Here is a 23,594-nt window from a genome sequence, read left to right as displayed (position 1 = left end):
TATAAGTCTTTAGTGTCAAATGCAATACTGAGATAAAGAATAATTAACTTGAGCATGGACCTCCAAATAAAGAATTGGCCTGCATTACTAAGAGCAGTTTTTTTTTCTAGAGGGATGGCATGTTTATAAACAGCTTGTTGAAAGATAAATGGTAAATGACTCATGGATAATAAGAAGAATAAACTAGGCAAGGATTGCCAACATAGTCAAAAACATATCTATTTAGGAAGTTTCTTTCAGCTATTGCAAAGAAATGGGTCCCATGAGTGAGTGTTAAAAAATGTTACAGCCAATGTTGTGACATGATTCCCAGTTACATTATGTATCAAGGCGAGTAGCGAAATATGATACACCGCACATTGTAAACACAAACAGCTTTGCTGCAAATACAAAGGCCCACAAACTTCAGCTTCAAAGTGCATGATCAGGCCTCGTTCCTTGAAAATCAAGACACAATCCTGACCTTTCCACACACTTATTTTAGCTGGCGCGGCTAGCATATTGGCATTTCTTTCTGGTGTGGATAGCATTTTCCATCAAAGGCTAAAAAATGCTTAATATCAAACGATGCGTATCGTCCTATTGCACCCACTCATTTATATCATTTTCTTTTTTGGTATCAGACTTGTTGACACTGGTGCTCCCCTCGCTGTGAAGGTTGAGCGCGTCCTTGCTTAGCTTCAAAAGAGTGGATATATGTCCACTGAATCATCATAGGGCTTTTCTATTCCAGTCGCTGTCTTCTGGGTACTTTGACTCTGTGGCTGCTCCCACAAGCCCCCTCAGATGTCGGGCCAGGTGCCGAAGGGTTCGAGGGGTCCTCTCCCAAGATGCAGAGTTTTCTTCTCTTTCTACAAGTAGTTTATTCATCCGTTCATTGGCTGTGTTGGTAGAAGTATTCTTTGCACTGCTGCATGATGTTGTTACCGCCGCTCCATTAAATCTCTTTCCATGCATGAAGTAGTTTCTCGTCTTGCAAACGGGGCCGCATGCGGTAGGAACGCGGGTTGGGTTGGCTGCTGGTAGCCTCAAGCACTGTTGTTCTTTGCAGGGTGAAATGGAGCTTGATGACATGGAGACCTCGTGCCTACAGCTGGTGGTGAGATGTGCTTACACCTCAGGGACATCGGCATCATGCAAATTATCTTTTTGTCTTCTGACAGCGGTTCAAGCTCTCATGTTCAGATGCTTGTTTCCTTCTTGTTGAGATTCAGCTTTTGTTTTCCATTTAACTGATACCGTTCTGAGTGAATATGTAGGCCAAACACTATGTTTCATAAAAGTAGTGGTGGAATGGGTAGCAATGAGGGAATATCACCATGGCTATTCGGTAGGCTAAGTGGCAAGGCAAGTTCCTTCCATTAAAAAAAGGAAAGCCCAGTCATTGCATTTTAGTTTGTGAATTTAGCCCCTTAACGCACCAACTTTAATGCATGGACAAAAGCATGAGAAAAGTTGAGAAAACTAAAGCTTAAAGTTTAGTCTTCAGTATCATTTCCCCTATTGAATAGCATGGCACAACTCGTATACACACCATCAACATGAGAACCGTATTTAGGCATGTTCTGTCAGCGATGAGCGGCCGATTATGTGTTTGTTCATACGGTAAAGGTTGCAACACGTGTGCATGGATTCAATTTGTTACAGCTTGGCAATCCACCTTCAGCAGGCCAACATATTCTTTGTCCGTGCGTATCAAAATAACACACAGCGATAATCTCAGTAATAATAATCAGCTTCTTCCTAAGTGGCCTGTAGGAAGAAAGGCCACTTAAGCGCTGTAGGAAGAAATGTGTGGTGAGTTACTTACGCTGCCTCCACGCTCTTTCTGCAGTGTGTGATTGATAAAGGTGGGTCTGAAACAAAGAGAAAGGATGATTGAAACGACACAAAGTCAACATCCTTTACTTTTACAAATGCTGTCAATGGAAGTAATGACCTCCTAAAAGGATTATAACATGATATTGTGTGCTTATATTGTTGTGAAACAAAGTGACAAAATACAAAGTGAAACATTTGAAAAACGTTTGAAAATTATGTTTCAGTTAACTATCTGTTAACTGTATATTATATCAGTTGATAATAATTACAAAATTGTCTATTTCAAACAGTCATCAGATCTATCAAAACAAGTACTACAGTGTCCAACATTGAGAAGATCAAAACAAGACCAAAAAAGAGTCCTTCCCAGATTCCTTTAAAACCTGTGGGACTACATGTAGTGTAGTTATCTGTGGCCACCTTGGTCTTTAAAAAGTCAGGCATATACAGATAACTAACAAAAAACAAAATTTCAAAAGCAGAATAACCTTGATACACGTCGATGTTCAACGCACGCAGTGTTGCAAAAATCCTCCATTGAAAACCTCCCGTTGGCCTTTCCTTTCTGACTCTAAACTGCATCTAAACTGCACACATATTCAGGTCTACACACTTATATACTGATGTGTACTTATGTGTACGTAGACCCGAGTATGTGTGCAGTTTAGATTCAGAAAGATTCAGAAAGAAAGCCTCTGCTCTATCCCTATTCGACAGCCACCATTCAGTCATCGAGCAGACACATAGAGTCGGCGCGTTCATATCTCGCTCATTAAAGAGTAGGAGGAGGTGAGCAGTCCTGCTCCAGGACGATGGCCTATAGGTCAGGGGTCCGGGCAGGCATGAGGGGGGGGGTGGGTGGACGGTGGTGGGGGGCCCTCGGGATCAGACCGCCGCGGCGGCGCCACTGCGCCGTCCCGCTCACCTCGTTTCCTCTTGAGCTTGCGCCGGCGCTGCTTGTTGACGAAGCAGGCGGCCAGGGTGCTGAAGAGGACGGCGGCGGCCAGGAAACAGATGGTGGCGACGATGCCCGCCACCACGGGACGCGCCAGACCGCCCTCCTCCACCATCTCCGGAGGCGGGAAGAAATCTAGAGGCAAAGGGGGTGGGGGGGGGGGGGGGGGGGGGGGGGGGCGGGAGAGACGTGAGGGATGAATGCCAAGGTCTTAGACTGTGGTTGTGTTACAAAGTCTATGACTGTGAAGGAGGTGAATGTTTGTTTGAGAAGAAACCAGAAATGGTTTGAGGATCAGCACATCTGGGTGTGTGTCAAAGTCAATAAAGCTCTTGGAGTTGTTGGTTAATTGCTTATGATTGATGTTGTTGTTGTTATTGTTATTGTTTGTGAGGCTATTTGCGTGATTTTCAACCTCAATCTGAATGAGCATTTTTCTTTGTTATTTTTCTAACACACACACAATAAGACAGGTCCGTGCCCAGTGTGGAGAGGGGATTAGCGGTTGGCCAAGTGTTTGCACAGTGAATGAAAGATTCATTTAATGAGCGTCAATGGCGTGAAGATTAACTTGAATAAACACACAACGAGAGCTTACGTGCCCACGACTTACGATTTAGGTTAAGTTTCACTTTAGTTTAGAGTGGCAGATGGCTTCCAAGGCAGGTATTCAATTAGGCTGGTGACATTTAATGGCTGGATGTAGATTCAAAGAGGCTCAACTCATTTAAATTCATAGCAAAGCCATAAATAATCAAATTACTCTATAATCAAAGCCAACACATTAATACCCTTTGTTATTAATTTGTGTACCACCATTATATGTGTGTCACAATATCCACATGACTATCCAGATTCCTGGGCTTAAGTTTTCAAATACAAAAATGATGTCATTCTGTATATTAGTGTCTGCTCCAGCATACAGTGGTGACTGCTGTTACAGTTCTCTGCTCAAACCAGCAGAGGGTAGCAGAGCCTTCGCTGTGGGAACAAAGTTCTCTGAAACGGTCTGTTCTATAAATGTTACCAACAGCTTCTGTCGCCGCCGAAGAGATTTGTACTCGGTGACCTCTGCACAGCATCCGCATCACATTTTGAGCGGTTTAAAATTCACCCTCGCGGGGGCGTTTCAGCACTGCCATCGACATCTTCACCAACAAATGTCTCTCTCTCTCTCTCTCTCTCTCTCTCTCTCTGTCTCCCTCGCTCTCCCTCTCTCTCTCATTTTATTCCTTCTTTTTTTTCTTTTTTCAAACCTCAAACAAGTTCAACGGAATCCAAGAAAGGGGGGTAGCACAACGATGATGTCATGCTTTTCAGGACGCAGAAAGGAGGATGCGTGTGCTGCAAGGTAAAATCGAATAGTGCTGAAAAGGCAACGCATAAAATTGGACCTGCTGTGTGTGCAATATATTCTACAGCACTCCTCCAAGAGTTAAGAAATGTTAAGATAACCCTGTGGGTTAGAGGGGTAAGCATACCTCATACGTGTGTGTGTGTGTGTGGGTGCGTGTGTGTGTCTGTGTGTGTGTCTGTATTTGTGCGTGCGCACAAATGTTTGTCTGAAACTCTGCTCATTCCTATCATTATTTATCCAGCATAACACTGATTTTATCTATGTATATATGTATGAATCGCATGTCTTTTGAACCATTTTGGTATATAGTTTAAAATGTATGTAAAATAAATGTGCTTGTCATGAAAAGTGCTTCAAATTAAAAGTATCCTTATTCTTATTGAGGAGCCATAGCAAACCCTAAACAGACACATTCAGCTCCTTTATAACCTGGGACTCCATATGAAGTGCTTGTGGAGAGCTGGAGGAAGTTGACGCCACGCCCTCACCTGTGCTGGACACGCCCACTATGTTGCTGGGCTCGCTGACCAGGTCGTCCATGACGGCCATGATGCGGAACTCATACCAGGCTTCCTTGGATTGGGAGAGAGAGAATATGTTCGATTTCTGCTGTAAGCTAAGGAAACAGCACCAGTTCGCCTGGCTTGCTGATGTAGACAGGCACGTGTATGTTTGAGGTACATTTTAATATGCACTAGGATATACATACATACATATCTGACTGGGGCAGGGCAACATTGGGAACTGAAGAGTTGTGGTGGAGGCAGATTAAGTTAGTTGGGCATATGTGTATTCAATGTATACAGTTAATAGAGGGCTGACTAGGTTTGTGCGTTATATACAAAACTAAAGGTGCAGTGTTGTGTTGCAGTGGGATTTAGTTAGGCAGAGAAGTAGGGAGAATGATGCTTAGCCAAAGTTTGTTCACAAAAACATTGGGGCCACATTAACCCTGCAGTGGAGAACTGCAGGGAGCCATTCAAGTTTGGATGCCTATCAGCCTGACGGGGAGGAAAGGTAGAAGGACTCGAGGGCGGAGGGGAAGATAACCAATTATATACACGTAGAAAGGGACTGACAAACAAGCAATTCCCTTTATGGTCAAAATATCAATCGTGTCACAATATCAATCCATATCCTTGAAAGTACCTAAAGTTCTTGATATTAGGATATCTTTCCATATTAAAACTGCTGCAAATTCTGTCAATGTAATGACAATCCCTATTAGTAACCAATGGTTGAGCTGCATACTTTAACACTAACACATAATACAGTACAACCCACCCAACCACACACACTGACACACACACACACAGACAATTTAGTGGAGACAGACAAATAGAAAGTCCCTTGTGGGCCAATTACCTCCATGGTTGCAGTAAAAAAAAAAATAATAACACCAGCAGCAAGGTGCAGGATAGGTACAGTACAGAGAGCGAGAGAGAGAGAGAGAGAGAGAGAGAGAGAGAGAGAGAGAGAGAGAGAGAGAGAGAGAGAGAGAGAGAGAGAGAGAGAGAGATTAACACACACAGAGACAGAGAGAGGGTGAAAGAGATAGACAGAGAGAGGGAGAGAGAGTGTGTGTAGGCGTGCAGGTGGAGTTGTGGAGCATGAATAGAGATGAAAGGCTGAACTGGGGGGGGGTTGTGGTCTCTGTACTGCCGGAAGCTTTTCAAAGTGAAAAACAGTTGTGTCTTCCAGCCCCTTGGATGTGGCTGTCTGTGGTGCAGTTTGCATTAGCCTTTATGAATATGGATTGGTCACCTCACCACAATAACTACATGGGGTTTCTTTGACCACAGAACAACAAATGTATTCAGTTTCCTTGAAGGTAAGGGTTGCTTTTCATTTGAAAAATAGTTAAAAACTAAAACGCAAATAACAATTGAATGTCATGTTTTGATCATAAATACCACAGTGTATTCAACCTTCTTCCACCCATAACAAAAAACTATTGCGGTTTACATAAACGTGCAAATGAACATCAACACTAGGTATGCTCAAATCAACATGACGAGCAAACCTAAAGCAACGAAAAGTTTCATGTTCACATTTTCCAACCGTACACCTTTGTTGTTCATACTGGACACATCAATCATTAATGAAGCCACCCTCTCCCCTCTTTCCTTTCACTTTGCTCGATGAATGTGATGAAATGAAAAAGAATTCACGCATCGGAGGGTCGGCCTCTCCTACACCTCCCCGCCCCGTCTTGTGTTACCTGAATCAGGTCGCGAGCCAGCAGCTCCGTCTCGCTGGCGGGGATGCTGTCGTCCAGCACGTCCCAGCGCTCGCCCAGCCGGAACTCCATGATGTAATGCTGGATCGGTGCGGTGTGATTGGCCGGCGGGATCCAAGTGAGCAGGACTCCCTGCTGCGTGCGATTGGCTGTGAGGCACCGTGGTTGGGTAAGCAGCACCAATGGCTCGGGGGTACTTATAGGAAATACTGGAAGAAGATTGAGGCGTGGGTTGTGTTAGAAAGTTCACATGCACGGTGATTTAGAAAGATATCGGTTCATCCATTGATTTAAATGTATGCATTTTACTTCTGTTTCTTAAGACCTTTGACGAGCCCTTCTCTGATGGATGAGATTATTTCTTTAAAGTGGCAATCTCCAACAAGTTTAGCCACTTTCTATTGCCAATAGAGGTAACACAATGGTGATTGAACCTATGGCCCACTGATGAAAGTCCTTTAATTTGCAATGCAGAAATGTTGGTGGAGACCTTCACGCAATGCATTCAAATCACAAGCGCCGCATAGAGTGTCACGTTTTCCCATCACCCAGCACTAGTCGTTCAACCAGAGAGGGTATGGCGGACGCCGATACACACTCCCTCCTCAACTCACTTGTTGTGTGCAGCGGCACACTGTTTCTGATCCCAATTGGTGCCGCCAAAGAGAATTACACGGGGGATCTTAGAGATTGCCACTTTACGTTTTCTACCCTGTTTAATCAATCCTTCTTGTAGTTTGTAGTCTCATAGGTTTAACCCAGCGTCTAGGAGGTTTGTTTGACGGCGTGTCACATTGTTTTAAACTCGTATTCCAGCAGGGACCTGGTTGCATCCCGTTGCCAGATGCTTGCCAATAGACAGCCCCTCGTGGTCTAATAATATCCATCAAGGCTGCTATTTCTTTATTTATTCATTTATACATTGGTGCCGTTGTGCCCTTGTCGCGCGGGTGTCTACCCACCTAGTGTGTTCACAGTGACGACCTCGCTGAAGGGGCCCGTCCCCAGCTTGTTCTGGGCCAGCACGCTGAACTGGTAGGCCGTCTCTGGCTCCAAGCCGGCCGCCAGCAGCCACGGCTGGCCCCCCGGCACCGGGACCGACAGCCAGTCGTGGGGTCCCAGCCGCTCCCTCTTCAGCCTGTGGGCGGGCGGGGGAGTAAAGGGGTAGGGGGAGGGGGTGGGGGGGGGGGGGGAGGGAGGGTGGGCGTGGAAGTGAGCGGGACCTTTCAGAGGTCGAGTGAGAGTGGAGATGCGTGCTGTTGCCTGTCGATGTCTGGTGCTGATATAGGATGTGCCATGGCGGTACATAATATATAGAGTGCTAAGAAGCCCCTCGCGCAGCGATACCGGCATAACAACGCTAAATATAGCTGTGGTCGTTATGGAGCTTGCTCATGCAAGTTGGACCCCCCGTCGGGGTATAATTTATCCAACTATCTGAGCATTGTATTGTGACACACAAGCCGGGATACAGACAGTGCAGAGCACAACGTCATTTAAACACACGGATGTTAGTAAGCCCATGCTGCTCAGCCATACAACCTGCTGCCCTGCCCTGTAACCATGGCCTGTAAGTAACCATGTCCTGTAACCATGGCCTGTAACCATGGCCTGTAACCATGGCCTGTAACCATGCCCTGTAACCATGTCCTTTAACCATGCCCTGTAACCATGCCCTGTAACCATGCCCTGTAACCATGCCCTGTAACCATGTCCTGTAACCATATCCTGTAACCACGTACTGTAACCATGTCACGTAAACCTGTCCCGTAACCATGTCCTGTACCCATCCTATAACCATCCCCTGCCCTGTAAACAAGCCATGCCCTCTTACCAAATACAATGTTCACAGTGCCTATTTGTATAGCGCTCTAATGTGGTTGTCAGGAGGACGTGAACTGCAACAGCACTCCCTATGTGCACCTCATTGAATACATCCCTAAGAGTACCAAAGTCCCATTCAGTACGAATAATGGAAAGTGAAATGCAAAAAAATGAAAATTCTTACAAGACATAGAAGGCCAATTTCTCAAAATAACTGATGTAAAGGAAACTCAACTCTTGGTATGCATTTTATCTAACAGATTCCTTCGACATGTAAGAGTTGTTGCAGTTTGCCAATGTTGTGTTTCTGTGGATGGTTATGTTTATGTGTGCACGCGTGTTGTACGGGCATGTATTGTGTGTGTGTGCCATATACAGAGGCTTGGGGATTGACCCATATAACATGGCATAATAGCACTACAGGGCCACTCAGTTATCTGATAGCTGATACTCAATAACAGCCCTCTCCGTCTCCAGCAGGGGGGAAGTTTGTTGGTGTGTTGGTGCTGCACACAGGCGATTATCTCATTGAGCTGCCAACACACTGGACATTTCATAGTGCGTGTTTGTGTGTGTGCGTGTGCGTGTGTGTGTGTGTGTGTGTGTGTGTGTGTGTGTGCGTGCTACACTGTTGGTGACATAAGCCAAGGACACGAAGCGTTGTTATATTGGAGCGAATGAGCAGCCATATTTCAGTGTCCACAATGCAAGATGGAGTGCTGACTGCTAGAGAGGAGGGGGATGAATGGACACTCATGCCTATTACTCTTGCAGCGGAACGCAGACAAGCTAATAGAAAGTTATTGATGTCTGAAGGTGATGCCGACGACGGGACCGCGGAAGACGGGGTTTGAATGTTAAAAAAGGGTGGAATGAACGGTAATATTTAACAGGTGCGTTTTGTTTATTAGTGCTCTCTAAAACGTCCCTAAAACAGAATATGTTGAAACTTTAAATACAACCTTACGTGGAAGGCGTGAAAACGTTATTAATAATTTTCCGAGAACGAAACCACCACCCTTGGGCGGGTGGTATATCGTTATCATAAAAAAGACAGCTGACAGAATCGCGTAAAGTTTTATTTCCTCCTCCGAAGCCGTTTCTCACTTCACACAAAACGTCAACGTTCACCCAGGTTCACCTGAAATATTGAATGTCTGCATACCACCTCTGCATCCAGCCCCTACACTATTCCTACCACACCATGTCCTGTTTCGCCAACTGTGCGATGAAGTGATAGCCATCGAATGTATATGCATGAAAACAAAGAAATTACAAAGGAGAAAACGGTGGAGTTGGAATGACTCATGGCGTCCTCAGAGGACGGAGGTTCAACACCGGGACTCTATCGAGCGCTGCATGAGAGCATACACAGCTGTCAGCGCAACCATAAAACACACGCCTGGAGATTTACACAAATGTAATATATATCTACTGTAGGCTAAACATACAGACACCGTTTAAATGTGGCGGGCAGGAAGACATTTATATTGTATGCTTATTCCTCCCACAATATTACTCTGATGTTTTTCCTCAGAGACACATTTGGTCCACCCGCAGTGGGACTCTGATTTCAGAGCAATATCAATTTTTTTTGGTAATCATGCTTTAGTTCTAATATTGGTTTTTAAATAATTGAATAATAATCAATTATACAAACATTTTACATAAATTCTGTTTGATTTCAACAGAACTAATTTCACCCCATTTCCCTATTTTGAGTTAACCTTTCATTTTTGCTGAATTTTGAAGTAAATCTAAGATAGTATGCATTGTGGACTTGCCATCAGCCAACGTACTCACAGATAACGACTAAGATTACAATCTTGACTGCCTCTCAGAGCATTAACATTACAATGTACACACAAATGTACACAATGTACACATGTATATCACAATGTCACATTGTGATACACATATTAGCGCCCTTGGATCAAGGAGATATCTTGACACTGTTGCCAAAAGCTTACCTGCCATGATGCTATCATTACATGGCATCCTATCTGTCTGGAAAGGAACTTTGAATCTATGACTATCATAACCCTGTTTTACCATATCCATCCTCATATAAGGCCTGATTTCCCCCTGGTAATGCAGGGACAGAGCTGAAGCAGCAGCAGCAGCAGCAGCAGCAGCAGCAACAGCAACAGCAACAGTAGCAGGGCATGGATGCTTCCGGGTGGTGTTTAGAATGTCGGAGCTTCTTCAATTTTAAAATGATCAGACTGTAAACAAGGAGATAAAAATACACTTTGCTGGGAGGTAAGTGGAAATACAGCAGGTGTGTCGTTCCATCGCACTGCATTTCCATCCCCTTCCCACCAACACTCAGAACACCACCCAGGGAAGAGGAATCATTTAACAACAGAGAAGGAGAACAGAAACTTCTGGAAGGAATTCTGGGCACTATTTCAAAACAAGAAGGAAAGAGCAGCAGCAGAAGAGAAAGAAGAAGAAGAAGAAGAAGAAGAAGAAGAAGAAGAAGAAGAAGAAGAGGAAGAAGAAGAAGAGGTAGAAGAAGGAGAGCGGGAATGCAAAGCAAGCAGGGATGACTCACACATGTCCGTACCAGACTGAAAATGTCTGCGGGAAGCCTCCGTCATAGCCGGCCTCCCAGGACACGTTGGCCCAGGTGGAGGACGCTACCGCGTGGACGCTGACAGGGGCGTGCGGGCTTGTGCCTGCAAGGGATGATGGGAAATTTGTAGGAGGGGGGGGGGGGGGCAGGAAACACGTTATTATGGCAGGGAGCCACCATAGCTGCGGCCCCCCCTGTGGAGTCATCTGTCGTGCACATGTTTTATTAATTTGTTTGTTGATTTGATGGTGCTTCAGGAAACTCATTGGGAGCGAGATGGAGTCCCATTAGCTCTCGAACATTAAGGGTATTGGTAATCATTCGTAGGTTCGATGTTTGTATTTTGAGAACACTTTTCAATCCGAGTGACAAAGTGACTCACACACAGAAACAGGAAAATAATGGGGAAGAATTAAACAACAACCAATAGCTGAGGGGACTCATAGCTCTCTCTTTAAAAGGGACCGCCTCCCTCTGTGAAATGATATCCACAGGACAAACGCATAAACATACACGGAGCCAACCGCACTCACATACACACACCCACACACCCCAAACACTGCACAGCATCTCGTCCCAAAACCTAAAGGAGACAGATTTCCTAGCCCGGCATGTCTCACTGGTTATCGGCTCGTTGGCTTTTACAATTCCCCTCACGCTCCTGTATAATCCACGTCAGTATAGCGAGGTAGACACCAGCACAGTATCCCCATGGGCCCCACCAATCCGCTGCCTTCATCAGCCTCACAGTACAGTGTGGGTACGGTAGGGTAGGACTGCTTCGTAATGCTTCCGGTGGGCTTGAAGCATGACACGATGCGGTTCTGCCTCGCCGACGCTGCGTCATGCACTAGCCAAACACTTACCAGCGGCACGATGGGTAGGAAGGACCAGTTCCACCTCATCACAGAGCGCCTGCCAAACGTCAGGAGCTCACTGAGGACTTATCCCAGGAGGATTGAACGGCGGAGGGTTTTACACTGAGGTTGTCTGACATCGATTCAATCCTGTGTGTTGAGTGTGTAATGGGAAATGTTCCTTTGTAGCTATGATCTTTTCAATATATTCTTCAATGATTCCTCCATCCATCCACGGAAACATTGTGTCTGTGTTTGTGTGTGTGTGTGTATATGTTTGTGCATGTGTATATTTCTACATGTGGATGAGTGTGAATGTGTATGAGTGCATGAGTGTGTTCACATGTATGCTGAATATATGTATGAATGTGTCTGTCTGTCTGTCTGTCTGTCTGTCTGTCTGTCTGTCTGTGTGTGTGTGTATGTGTGTATGTGTGTGTGTGTGTGTGTGTGTGTGTGTGTGTGTGTGTGTGTGTGTGTGTGTGTGTGTGTGTGTGTGTGTGTGTGTGTGTGTGTGTGTGTGCATTAGTGCGTTCACATGTATGCTGTGTGTGTGTGTGTGTGTGTGTGTGTGTGTGTGTGTGTGTGTGTGTGTGTGTGTGTGTGTGTGTGTGTGTGTGTGTGTGTGTGTGTGTGTGTGTGTGAGTGTGTGTGTGCATGTGTGTGCGTGTGTTTGTGTGCTTGCGTGAACGCTGTACCTATGACTAGGAGGTGGGTGCTGGCAGTGATGCTCGTAGCTACGTTGGTGGCAACACACTCCCACTCGCCGTGGTCTTCCTTGGTGAGCGACTTGAACTGGATGCTGCCCCGGGGCAGGACGTTGTGCTTGCTTCTGCTGGGCTTCCCTACCTGGGGAGGGATCACACCCACACAAGGACAATACATACCACAATCATATGGAGGAAACAGGAGTATGCGTCAATGTGAATGCAAATGGTAAATGGTCAATTCTAACCAGCGCTATTCTAACCAGTATAATCAAAATATTCTATCTAACACCGACGGCGATGTCAGCCATGCAAGGCGACAGCCAGCTCATCAGGAGCAGTTAGGGTTAGGTGTCTTGCTCAGGGACACCTTGACGCTCTAGGAGGAGCCGGGGTTCGAACGAGAGCTCATGTCATGACAAATGTCATAGAGATAATCGTGAAAACATTGAGAAGTTCATGATCAGTAACAGTGGGAGCAACAGATTGACAGTTGAGCTGTCATGGTTATATATTTTGGGAACAATGATATATGACACCAGCTCTAAAATTGTAACAGTGAACCAGTCTCTATTTGTAATTAAAACGGTGTGCGTTTCGTTAACTCTGTGAGTTCTCTACTCAGAACTACATACGTCGTGAGCACATCATTAAAACCCAAAAAAAGCAGATAAAGCAAACCTAGTGTCATCGTTTGAATCCTCTGCATCCGAGTATTTCATTGAGCAAAGAAGTATTCACTGAATGATTCCAATTACAGTCCTACACATCTTCAACTTCACACGTGAAAGAGGCCTCTGACCGATAACGCCAATCGATGCAGCCCAAAAAACACCAGTCAATCAATGCAGTGAGTGCAGGACAGTCTCTTAGTGGCTACCAGGACGCCTCACCTTCCTCCAGGTGATGTTGGGGAAGGGGTCCCCCTCCGCCTCGCAGGGGATCACGAGCTCTCTGCCCACTTCCTGCCTGTACTCCCCTCCAGGAACCACCGAGAACTTGGGAGGGTCCTGAGGACGAAGTCAAACCAAACCCCCCGCGCCAAAATGAGACAATGATGATTGTCGAAATGAAAGCTCCACGGAGAAGGCTGACAGGCTACCACCATGCTAACAAAGAGGTAAATAGGACAACAGAGCACGAGGACGAACCTTTAGCACCAGGGGGGCCGGAGTGGACCATCCCATGGAGCCCAGGGCGTTGTAAGGCATGCAGGTGTAGGTGCCCAGAGAGTCCTCCGTCACTTCCGCCACGCGGATACTCCCGTCATCCGTCTGGCTCCAGCCGGGGTACTGTGATTTGGTTGGGTGGGGAGGGTGGGGAAGGAAGGGTGATGTTTTTGTGAGGATTATTGTTTGAATCACTTTAACAGCTTCAAGCTTCCTCTCAAGCTCGGTACTTTGTCACATCGTCTTGTAGAAAACCCTCTTGAAAAACATCCACACATTACCATGGGATTCAAAAGGTCGGGGGACCTACCTCTTGTGTTTTGTATGTGCAATTGAACAGTAATTATGTCAGCGCCTGTTTAATCACATTGGATCAAAACGTACATTAGCTCCAAACATATCTTTAAGTCTCAGAGTGTTTCCAGGTCCGCACACACAGGATTACTTGTGAATAACCCAGTAGCTTCTCAATAGGTTCCTCAATCTCAGATGACTCCCTCTGCACATAGGGACACCTTCAAGGAAACCAACTCAACAACCACCCACTTCAACTCTGTGCACCCGAAATCTCCTACTCATCGGCAGCGGATTATTTCACCTTTTCTATCCGTAGAGGAAGGCCGTCCTTCTTCCACTTCACCATGGTGACCGGCGGGTTGGCGTCGATGGGACATCGGATGAAGCCGGGTAGACCGATGGCCACGTAAATGACGGGGGGCATGTTCAGAACGCGGGCAGGGTCTGGGGCGGGAGACATAATGGGAAAATAAGGGGATAATGAAAGCGAAAGTGAAACTAGTCTAGAATACGGATCATGTTTGGGGGTGTTTCTGTCTGTTTGATTAGCGCAGCAGTAATCAGAGGCGCTGGTGGAGGAAATGAATCATTTTAATGGGAAGTGAGCTCCACATTATATGATGAAGGCAATCAGCTGCTGGAGCTCTGTTTCTGTGTGTGTGTGTGTGTGTGTGTGTGTGTGTGTGTGTGTGTGTGTGTGTGTGTGTGTGTGTGTGTGTGTGTGTGTGTGCGTGTGCGTGTGTGTGTGTGTGTGTAGCCATTACTGTGTACTTGGTTTTTGTGGGGTTTTATGTGTTTTTTTTGGTGTTGGTGTTTTCCCAATCTTGATAAACAAAGAAATGTTTTGATCTAATCACAAATGTTATTTATATCTGATTCAAAATGAACAACACATAAAAGCACACATTAGTCACCAGTATCTGACAACCTTCACATAACATTGACATGGATATCATTAACACAGATATCATTAACACAAAGCAAAGCTCAGTTTTTCCTCTATTTTCTTTTCCCTTTTCTTCTGCTGCAGTCGTACCCGCCAGCGAACTGGAGCTAACGTCACCGCCATGTGACCACATGATGTCATTCATCCCTCACAGGGAACAGACTTTCTGCTTGGGGTGTGATGTTGGGACCCTAGCTTTGTTGACCCGACAATGCCCCTTAACCCCCTAGTATAACTATTATTAAAAGGCTGAACGTTTCCTAGACAATGCTATGCTAATGGTAACTGCAATGGATATCAAAGCACAAGCCTATGCTTAGTGATGGTCTTGACCACCATCTTTGTTATCCGTATTGATAAGATTTTTTTCCGTTCACAGTGCTCCCTGAGAGTTGAGTAGAGGAGAGGAGAGGAGATGAGTAATGGAAATGAGAAAATTGGAGAGTTAAGAGTTAAATGGGTAGGAGTAGAGAAGAGGAGAAGAGAGGAGAGGAGAGGAGAGGAGAGGAGAGGAGAGGAGAGGAGAGGAGAGGAGAGGAGAGGAGAGGTTTGGAGAGGAGAGGACAGGAGAGGAGAGGAGAGTGGAGGAGATGAGAGGATTGGAAAGGACAGGGGGGTAGAGGAGAGGAGGGGAGAGGAGAGGAGAGGAGAGGAGAGGAGAGGAGAGGAGAGGAGAGGAGAGGAGAGGAGAGGTTTGGAGAGGAGAGGAGAGGAGAGGAGAGGAGAGGAGAGGAGAGGAGAGGAGAGGATTGGAGAGGAGAGGAGAGGAGAGGAGAGGAGAGGAGAGGAGAGGAGAGTGGAGGAGATGAGAGGATTGGAAAGGACAGGGGGGTAGAGGAGAGGAGGGGAGAGGAGAGGAAAGGAGGGGAAAGGAGAGGAGAGGAGTTGAGAGGAGAAAAGCGGACAGGAGAGGAGATGAGATGAAGGGAGAGGAGAGGAGAGGAGAGGAAAGGAGAGGAGAGGAGAGGAGAGGACATGAGAGGAGAGGAGAGGAGATGAGAAGAGAAGAGAAGAGAAGAGAGGAGTGGAGAGGAGAGGAGAGGAGAGGAGAGGAGAGGAGAGGAGAGGAGAGGAGAGGAGAGGAGGTGACATAATAAAAGTTGGGTGGGGGTTTTCATGGCAGTGCAGCAGGGGGAGGGAGAGAGCAGGAGAAAGAGAGAGCGCTGCTGATTGGCTTGAGGAATTGGAGGGAGGGGCGCGATGCAGCGTGCGTACTGAACAGGGACAGGTAAGATGATGTAAGGCAGAGCGAGTAGGAGAGAAAGAGAGAGAGAGAGAGAGAGAGAGAGAGAGAGAGAGAGAGAGAGAGAGAGAGAGAGAGAGAGAGAGAGAGAGAGAGAGAGATGTGGTGACCTAGCAGGCAGAAAGGGAAGCTTGTGTGTGTGTTCGTATATGTGTGTGTCATAGATGATGTCATGTGAAAGAGAATACAGAATGCCTGCGATAGATAGATAGATAGATAGATAGATAGAGAGAGAGAGAGAGAGAGAGAGAGAGAGAGAGAGAGATGTGGTGACCTAGCAGGCAGAAAGGGAAGCTTGTGTGTGTGTTCGTATATGTGTGTGTCATAGATGATGTCATGTGAAAGAGAATACAGAATGCCTGCGATAGATAGATAGATAGATAGATAGATAGATAGATAGATAGATAGATAGATAGATAGATAGATAGATAGATAGATAGATAGATAGATAGATAGATAGATAGATAGATAGATAGATCGATAGATCGATACATTGATGGATAGATTGATGGATAGATGGCTTAAATATCTATAAATACATGAATAAATAGAACGATAGAACGATAGAAAGATAGATAGATAGACAAACGATAGAATAACAGATAGAACAATAGATAGCTTGAACAATTGATCGACCAAAAGATAGACGAAAGATAGATGATAGATGATAGATAGATAGATAGATAGATAGATAGATAGATAGATAGATAGATAGATAGATAGATAGATAGATAGATAGATAGATAGATAGATAGATAGATAGATAGATAGATAGATAGATAGATAGATAGATCGATAGATAGATCGATAGATAGATAGATGGATGAATGGACACAGCAGCCACTCGGTGCCCAGGGAAGGTGCATTTGGCACTTCCATTGGTGCAGACAGACGAGGGTTTCTGCCAAGTTTCTAAATATAGACACTACACCACTATCTCACACGACACGCTGGGATCCCACCGCACTCACCGTTTTAGGGGGCTGGGCAGGGGGTGCAGATAGCGGAGAGGGAGGAGAGAGAGAGAGGGAGCGTGAGAGAGAGAGAGAGAGAGAGAGAGAGAGAGAGAGAGAGAGAGAGAGAGAGAGAGAGAGAGAGAGAGAGAGAGAGAGAGAGAGAGAGAGAGAGAGAGAGAGAGGGGGAGAGACATAATGACAGGCTTAATGACAGGGAGATTAGATGGAGAGCAGGCTGGGAGGAGTGCCCCCCCCCCCCCCATCCCCCCATGCTCCTATTCCTCTGAAAAGAACGAGAGAGGGACAGAGAGAAAGGAAAGAGGAGGAGAAGGAAAGGTGTATCTATAAATATGGAAGCAAATGAGAGAGACAGCTAGAGCGAGATAAGGGGAGCCTAGTGAGGCAAGGGGGGGGGGGGGGGGGGGTGGGGGGGATCGGAGGAGGGGGACGCTACAGAGACCGTCAGAGCGTGGCACCTAGCAGCGCGCCCGCGGTTACGGCGATGATGTAATCCCCACCTCCCCTCCCCCTCCCCCTTCTTATCTCCACAACTCTGCCGTTCTCACGACTGCTGCTGCCTACCTCTTGGCTGTCATATGAACACACACACACACACAAACACATACACATGCACACACACACACACACGCACGCACACACACAGACATGCTGTAATGTGAAGCTTGCGTGGAGGGGAGGGGTAATGAGAAATGTCTGTTGCCTTGACGACTGCCAGCACACCCAATCACGGCATTCCTCCATGCTCATCCACTCTCACTTTCTCTTGATCATTCTCTCTCTCTCTCTGTCTCTCTGTCTCTCTCTCTCTCTCTCTCTCTCTCTCTCTCTCTCTCTCTCTCTCTCTCTCTCTCTCTCTCTCTCTCTCTCTCTCTCTCTCTCTCTCTCTCTCTCTCTCTCTCTCTCTCTCTCTCTCTCTTTCTCTCTCTCTCTCTCTCTCTCTCTGTTATCCCAGCAGGACACAGATGTCCCGTTACTACCCATTGTCTTGATCAATCATTCTCCACCTCGTCAGCTCACAGGTTTTCCTTGATTACAGTTTGGACGTGTGTGTGTGTGTGTGTGTGTGTGTGTGTGTGTGTGTGTGTGTGTGTGTGTGTGTGTGTGTGTGTGTGTGTGTGTGTGTGTGTGTGTGTGTGTGTGTGTGCGTGTGTGTGTGTGTGTGTGGGAGAAGGAGGCAGGTGAGTGGTGCATGACAACAGGTGTCTTCAAGGTTCCCAGTGCGCCTCAAGGATTTCAGTAGGTGCCGCTGGGTGTGATGTGTCAGTGCACTCCGAGAGTATGTAGATGGTGGGTGTATATATAGATCATGTATATTTGAATCAACGTAGGACGTGCATTAATACTGCATGGTCCGTTTGTGCATGCATCACAGTACATCATGCAAGTGCATATTTAAGATCCAGCGTGTGAGGAGATATAGGTGGGAGGAGCTGGAGAAGGAAGGAGAAGAAAAGGTTCAAGAGAGACCAAACACACACACACACACACACACATAAATACAACTACACACACACAAACACACACGCACACATACACATACACTAACACACACATTTTTTGTAAAGCAAATATACTTGGTGGGATTAGGTGGGATCCAGCCTTTTGGAATTCATCCACAAATTGGCAGATCAGAAGTCCGCCCGGAGATGCAATGAATGCCCAAATCAATTCCACAAGGCAAACTCACAATATGTGTTTTGTGTCCAGCAAAATAAGTTAAGCCAATGAGAAAAAGAAGGGCTCTGGGCATTATTCAGCAATGGAATAACCAGTATGTGGGTGTGTGTGGGGGTAGTCCCTTGCTAAATTATGACACTGTTTGTGATTCTGTACCATGCTCTGGTCTTGTGATGTGTCGTACATGGGAGTACTTGAACAACAAGGGAAAGATGGTTTGGCTCACTGGAGTAAAGACAATTGAAATCCAAAAATGTTCAACATGACAACCAATGGGCCCTTACTCAGCCAGCAGCCATCTTAGCTTAACACTGGGAACTGATGCAAAGTTCAGCATTACGCACTCCCATCCAGCTAGCCTTCAGAACCAACATGGCCACCAGGCTGAAACTGTTTATATTTCTCTCTTGCTAGTATTTCTCGTCACGATTGACTGACCGATTGATCCCACAGAAACACCACACAAAGTTTCGACAATGTTTTCAACCCCCATAAACTCAACACCAATACACATCTAGATTCAGCAATCAATTGTTGCAACTTATATTGATTGGATTCTTGGTTTCTCCACAAATGACTTTTTTCACCAGGTTACTTACATTGCACTGTCATGTAGGCCGAGGCAGTTGGGGCCTGACCCAGGCTGTTGCTAGGGCTACAAGTGTATTTCCCAGCATCCTCGGGCTTGACTTGAGCGATGATGAGGGAACCGTCAATAAGAATACTGACTCTGCGCTTCAGGTCACTGTGAGAGGAGAAACGAGGAAAGTAGACAAGCGTCAAAGGAAAGGAGACAGGTTAAGATAATACTAAGTCGTGTCAAATCAAGAGGACATGTGCTCATGCCAGTCCTGGCATGAAAAAACAAAAATGATACAATTCTTTTGATTTAACTGTGGTGATATCATCAATAAGTATTCACAGGGAGCCGAGGATCCAGCATTTCAAGCAAATGTGAATGTTAACCTGGTCCCGTCAAAATGCATGCATGTGGGCACACCATTTGAACCTAATTCAGTAGCACAGCCGCAGAGGTGGACTCAACAGAAGGCCAAACAGAGACGGCAGGAGGGATTTGTGGGTGGAGAGAGGGAGGGAGGGAGAGAGAGAGAGAGACTACGGCACAACAGAAGGTTGTAGTCATCTGCTGCTGGGTCCCACCGGCCCGGGACAGAGCGGCCGGGGGGGTATGGCGGGGGCGGCGGCTGGGGGGGGGGGACGTAGCAGCAGCCTCCACATGTCTGGGCCTCCGCAGAAACGGGGCGGCCGTTTTTGCAGCTGAGTTAAGAAAAAAATGAATTAAGAATGGAGAGTTCTCTGGCTCATGGGAGGAGGCGAGAGGAGAGAGGTTGTTCTCCTCACACTGCCGGCTCCTCTTGAGAGTGCTCCCACAACGCTCTAAATATAGCGCCTCTGACAAAGCTGATCATGCGTCCACCAGATGAATTGTTTCTATTAATAAGAGACCAGAAGCTGGTGGCTGTGACACGGGCCTTCCTGTACACACACTGAGAAAATAAGTACGACGTGCGGGTGGCTTTCGATGGCCTCGGGGATCGCAGTTGTTTTACGTTGAATGGAACGTGTTTTAACCTTCTGTTAGAATTTGCACAGCATTAACTTGGGCTCTGACATGTTGGCAGCCGTGGGATGAATCATTACGTATGGAGCAAAAAAGGACGTGAGATTTCATGGTAAAAGTTGATCTTAGTTCGAGTTACTTTTCTGAATGCGTGAGCAGTTCCTCACCGGATGATATAAAACGGCATGAACAAGCATTTATGTGCAAAGAACATTTGAAATGTTATGATCTACACATTGCAGTGCCAAGTGAGCCACACGTGAGCCTACAGGACAGCATGACTGTAGTGGTCCACTGCGTGGCTCCTAGTGAGCAGAAAGGACAAGGTGTTGCACAAATGTCTGGAGAAAACGCAGGAAAAATGTATTTTGCCCGTGGCTTTGTATGGAAGACATATACACAATACAGGACACGTCCGTTATCAAACACACACACACACACCCACACACACACACACACACACACACACACACACACACACACACACCTGCGTGCGCACAGACACACACACACGCACACACACACACACGTGCAAACTCATACCTTTTGACCAGACATGGGAGACAGTGTGCAAGATGAAACTGGGATTCATAAAGAAAAAGCCAAAAATAAACCCACGCACGTCTCAACGCTTGGCGTCCGGTTTGATGGATTTAAGAAGCCCAGATTCTCTTTCAGAAGCTTTTACCAGCTCATAAATAGGTATGTTTTTATCTTAAGACCTCAGCAGGTTTTACACAGCCTGCCTTGTCAGGTTGCTGTTTGCGGTGACCTGTGACTGTAATCCACTCCTGGTGATTAACCTTCCATCACTCACCTTGTTGGCACTGTCGGCTGATTCTCTACAGCTCTATTTTTTGGGCTATATTTATTAGCTCCTGTTTTCATTTGCCCACTTTATACACACATTGTGAATAACATCCACAAGAATAGCCACACAAGAAAAAACCCTGCTTTTATAACATCTCATAAACTGTCTTGTGCAGTTGTGGTTGGTTTATTTGCACAAATGTCTTTGGTTGTTCAATTGAATCTGATGCTGGTAGGAACAAATAATAAATATACTCCGGCTCGTGGAATATATGTTCTTACTTTCCTTCTCCTTAAGCTGCTCTGACCGCTGTTCTGTTGGTGTTTCCCTTAGTCGTGTGCAGTACTGCACTTTTTGTCGTTCATTTTGATTTATTCTTTTGATTGTTCTCAAATGTACTGTCACTTTAGATAAAAGCGTCTGATTAAACCAAACAACTTCAGTAAAACATGTCACTAATGACCATCCTGCATGATCTATTAAAGAGGACAGCATACACAGCCTCAGCCTGACTGTACACACACACACACACACAGACACACACACACACACACACACACACACACACTGGGCATGCAACCACCCAACAGCAGGGGGTCGGCGAGTGACCGGGATGAAAGGCAGGTCGCGGTCGGTACCAACGGGACCTTACTTCTTGAAGAAGACGTTGTCCTCCTCCCAGAACCAGGTGTAGGTCAGGTTGCCCGGGTAGGCCTCGGCCTGGCAGGTGAAGAAGGCGTCCTGGGAAATGTTTACCGTGATGTTCTCTGGTGGCGAAACGATGAACGGAGGGCCTGAGGGAAAGGTTGACACGGAAAAATATTGATTTCATGGTTTTCACGGTCACACTTGTCAGGTGTGATAGTGAAATCTAAAACTATATCCAACTGTGGGAGACGTGTGACTATGATGGACCCATGACGTCTTGATTGTCCTCCCAAATGAAATGAGCTGCCTCTTGTGTTTGTGTTCCAGGTGTGTGTGTGTGTATGTGTGTGTGTGTGTGTGTGTGTGTGTGTGTGTGTGTGTGTGTGTGTGTGTGTGTGTGTGTGTGTGTGTGTGTGTGTGTGTGTGTGTGTGTGTGTGTGTGTGTGTGTGTGTTGCAGGTATGTGTGGGTTTCAGGCTAAACAAACCATAGAATTATTCATTGAAAATAAAAAAAAAGGTCCACCATCTGTTATTTGACTAAACATAAATGCATCAAACAAAATAACAGAGTTGTGTATCTAAATATACTTGCAGGCTAGACATATTGAGATGCATGTTCGTGCAACATTTACTTCTTTGTTTCCTTAGAAATTGATCATCTGCACTGCATAAGGTTGAGGAAACGGAGACAGAATGGGTGACACTCTTTAACGATTTGTCATTAAAACCAAAAAAAAACTAGTATAACACACCTATGCATAGACCTACGTCTCAAAACATACATTTATTGCTTTTAAATTTGCGAAGATTGCCTAGCATCGACCATGCACCCAATTTCGATGTGAAGCGGAGTAAGTCTCTTGCTTGCTGTGCGGATGTTCAACGGTGGACAGTGAGCCAATGTCATTAGCCAAGTTACAACATTCGCAACGACAACACTTGAGAATCGGTGCAGATCCGTATGGACCCTGAGGCCAATAGACCAGAAGAAGAGTAGATACCAAGAGCATTTAAACCAGGGGTGCCCAACCAGTCGATCGCGGTCTACCAGTAGATCGCCGACAGATCCCAAGTCGATCGCGAGGGGTGAAGAAAAAAAAAAATATATATATATATTTATTTTTTAATAAAATTAAATTTGCGCGGGACATATACGCGCGGTAGCGCATGTGCTGTTAACAGCAGTTGAAAGCCGTCAACAGTAGTTACACACTCCTAAACGTTGGCATGGCTGAGGGGAAACAAGCTAAGACCTACCATTTTCACCCTGAGTGGGAGGAAGATTATTGATTATCGTTGAGAAGGTGCCGTGCGCAGACGGAATGAAACCCCCACTGAAGTCCGTAGGTTCACGATACACCCCCCCCCCCCCGTCAACAATTGTTCTCTACCCCCCCCCTCCCCCCCCCCGCTTGAAGGTAGGTTTGCTGGTAGATCTCGGGAGGTTGGCTACTTGAAAAGTAGATCTTGGGTCAAAAAAGGTTGGGCACCCCTGATTTAAACGATCCGCTATTGCAGTCGATAGCATCCTAGGAATGCTGAATAAAATACTTAAATAGCACCATCGGCGGCCCTAAAGGTGGAACAACAGTGTTAGCCACAGGCAGCTCAGACAGGAGAGTTGACGCTTAATTGAGACAAAACAAGAAAGGTCTTGTTTTGTGCTGGAATATACGCAAGGAACTATATTTACGTTTTTGTCACAATCTTTGAAATTTACAGAAAATGTTCTTCAACAGACAATGTTCAGCACTCAATGCTCTATTTTTCAAACAATACCTAAAACTTCCCTTCACTGTCTCACCAAACTCTGTCTACTGATTATTATGGGATTCCTGTTGGAAATTACAACACATGGGATAGGCACACTTCATAAAAGAAAGGGGATTACCAAACACAACATAC

The 23,594-nt window shown here is 45.9% G+C and overlaps 1 protein-coding gene across 1 annotated transcript in view; it reads right to left on the bottom strand.

The window, feature by feature from the left end:
* The window catches only part of LOC130385616 (protein turtle homolog B-like), an 80,546-nt gene that overhangs the window by 13,054 nt on the left and 43,898 nt on the right, over nt 1–23,594 (bottom strand). The window contains exons 6-18 of the mRNA XM_056594225.1: nt 21,693–21,834; nt 19,247–19,392; nt 14,106–14,248; nt 13,490–13,630; nt 13,232–13,348; nt 12,330–12,480; nt 10,766–10,877; nt 7,335–7,510; nt 6,355–6,581; nt 4,622–4,706; nt 2,747–2,911; nt 1,811–1,856; nt 401–403 (exon numbers count right to left, since the gene is read on the bottom strand). Of these exons, the coding sequence (XP_056450200.1) occupies nt 401–403; nt 1,811–1,856; nt 2,747–2,911; nt 4,622–4,706; nt 6,355–6,581; nt 7,335–7,510; nt 10,766–10,877; nt 12,330–12,480; nt 13,232–13,348; nt 13,490–13,630; nt 14,106–14,248; nt 19,247–19,392; nt 21,693–21,834 (1,654 nt within the window). The remainder of the gene's footprint in view (nt 1–400; nt 404–1,810; nt 1,857–2,746; nt 2,912–4,621; nt 4,707–6,354; nt 6,582–7,334; nt 7,511–10,765; nt 10,878–12,329; nt 12,481–13,231; nt 13,349–13,489; nt 13,631–14,105; nt 14,249–19,246; nt 19,393–21,692; nt 21,835–23,594) is intronic.

This window comes from Gadus chalcogrammus, chromosome 7 (assembly GCF_026213295.1).
Source record: "Gadus chalcogrammus isolate NIFS_2021 chromosome 7, NIFS_Gcha_1.0, whole genome shotgun sequence".
In the NCBI taxonomy this organism is placed as follows: Eukaryota; Metazoa; Chordata; class Actinopteri; order Gadiformes; family Gadidae; genus Gadus; species Gadus chalcogrammus.
This window is presented reverse-complemented; position numbering and strand designations above follow the sequence as displayed.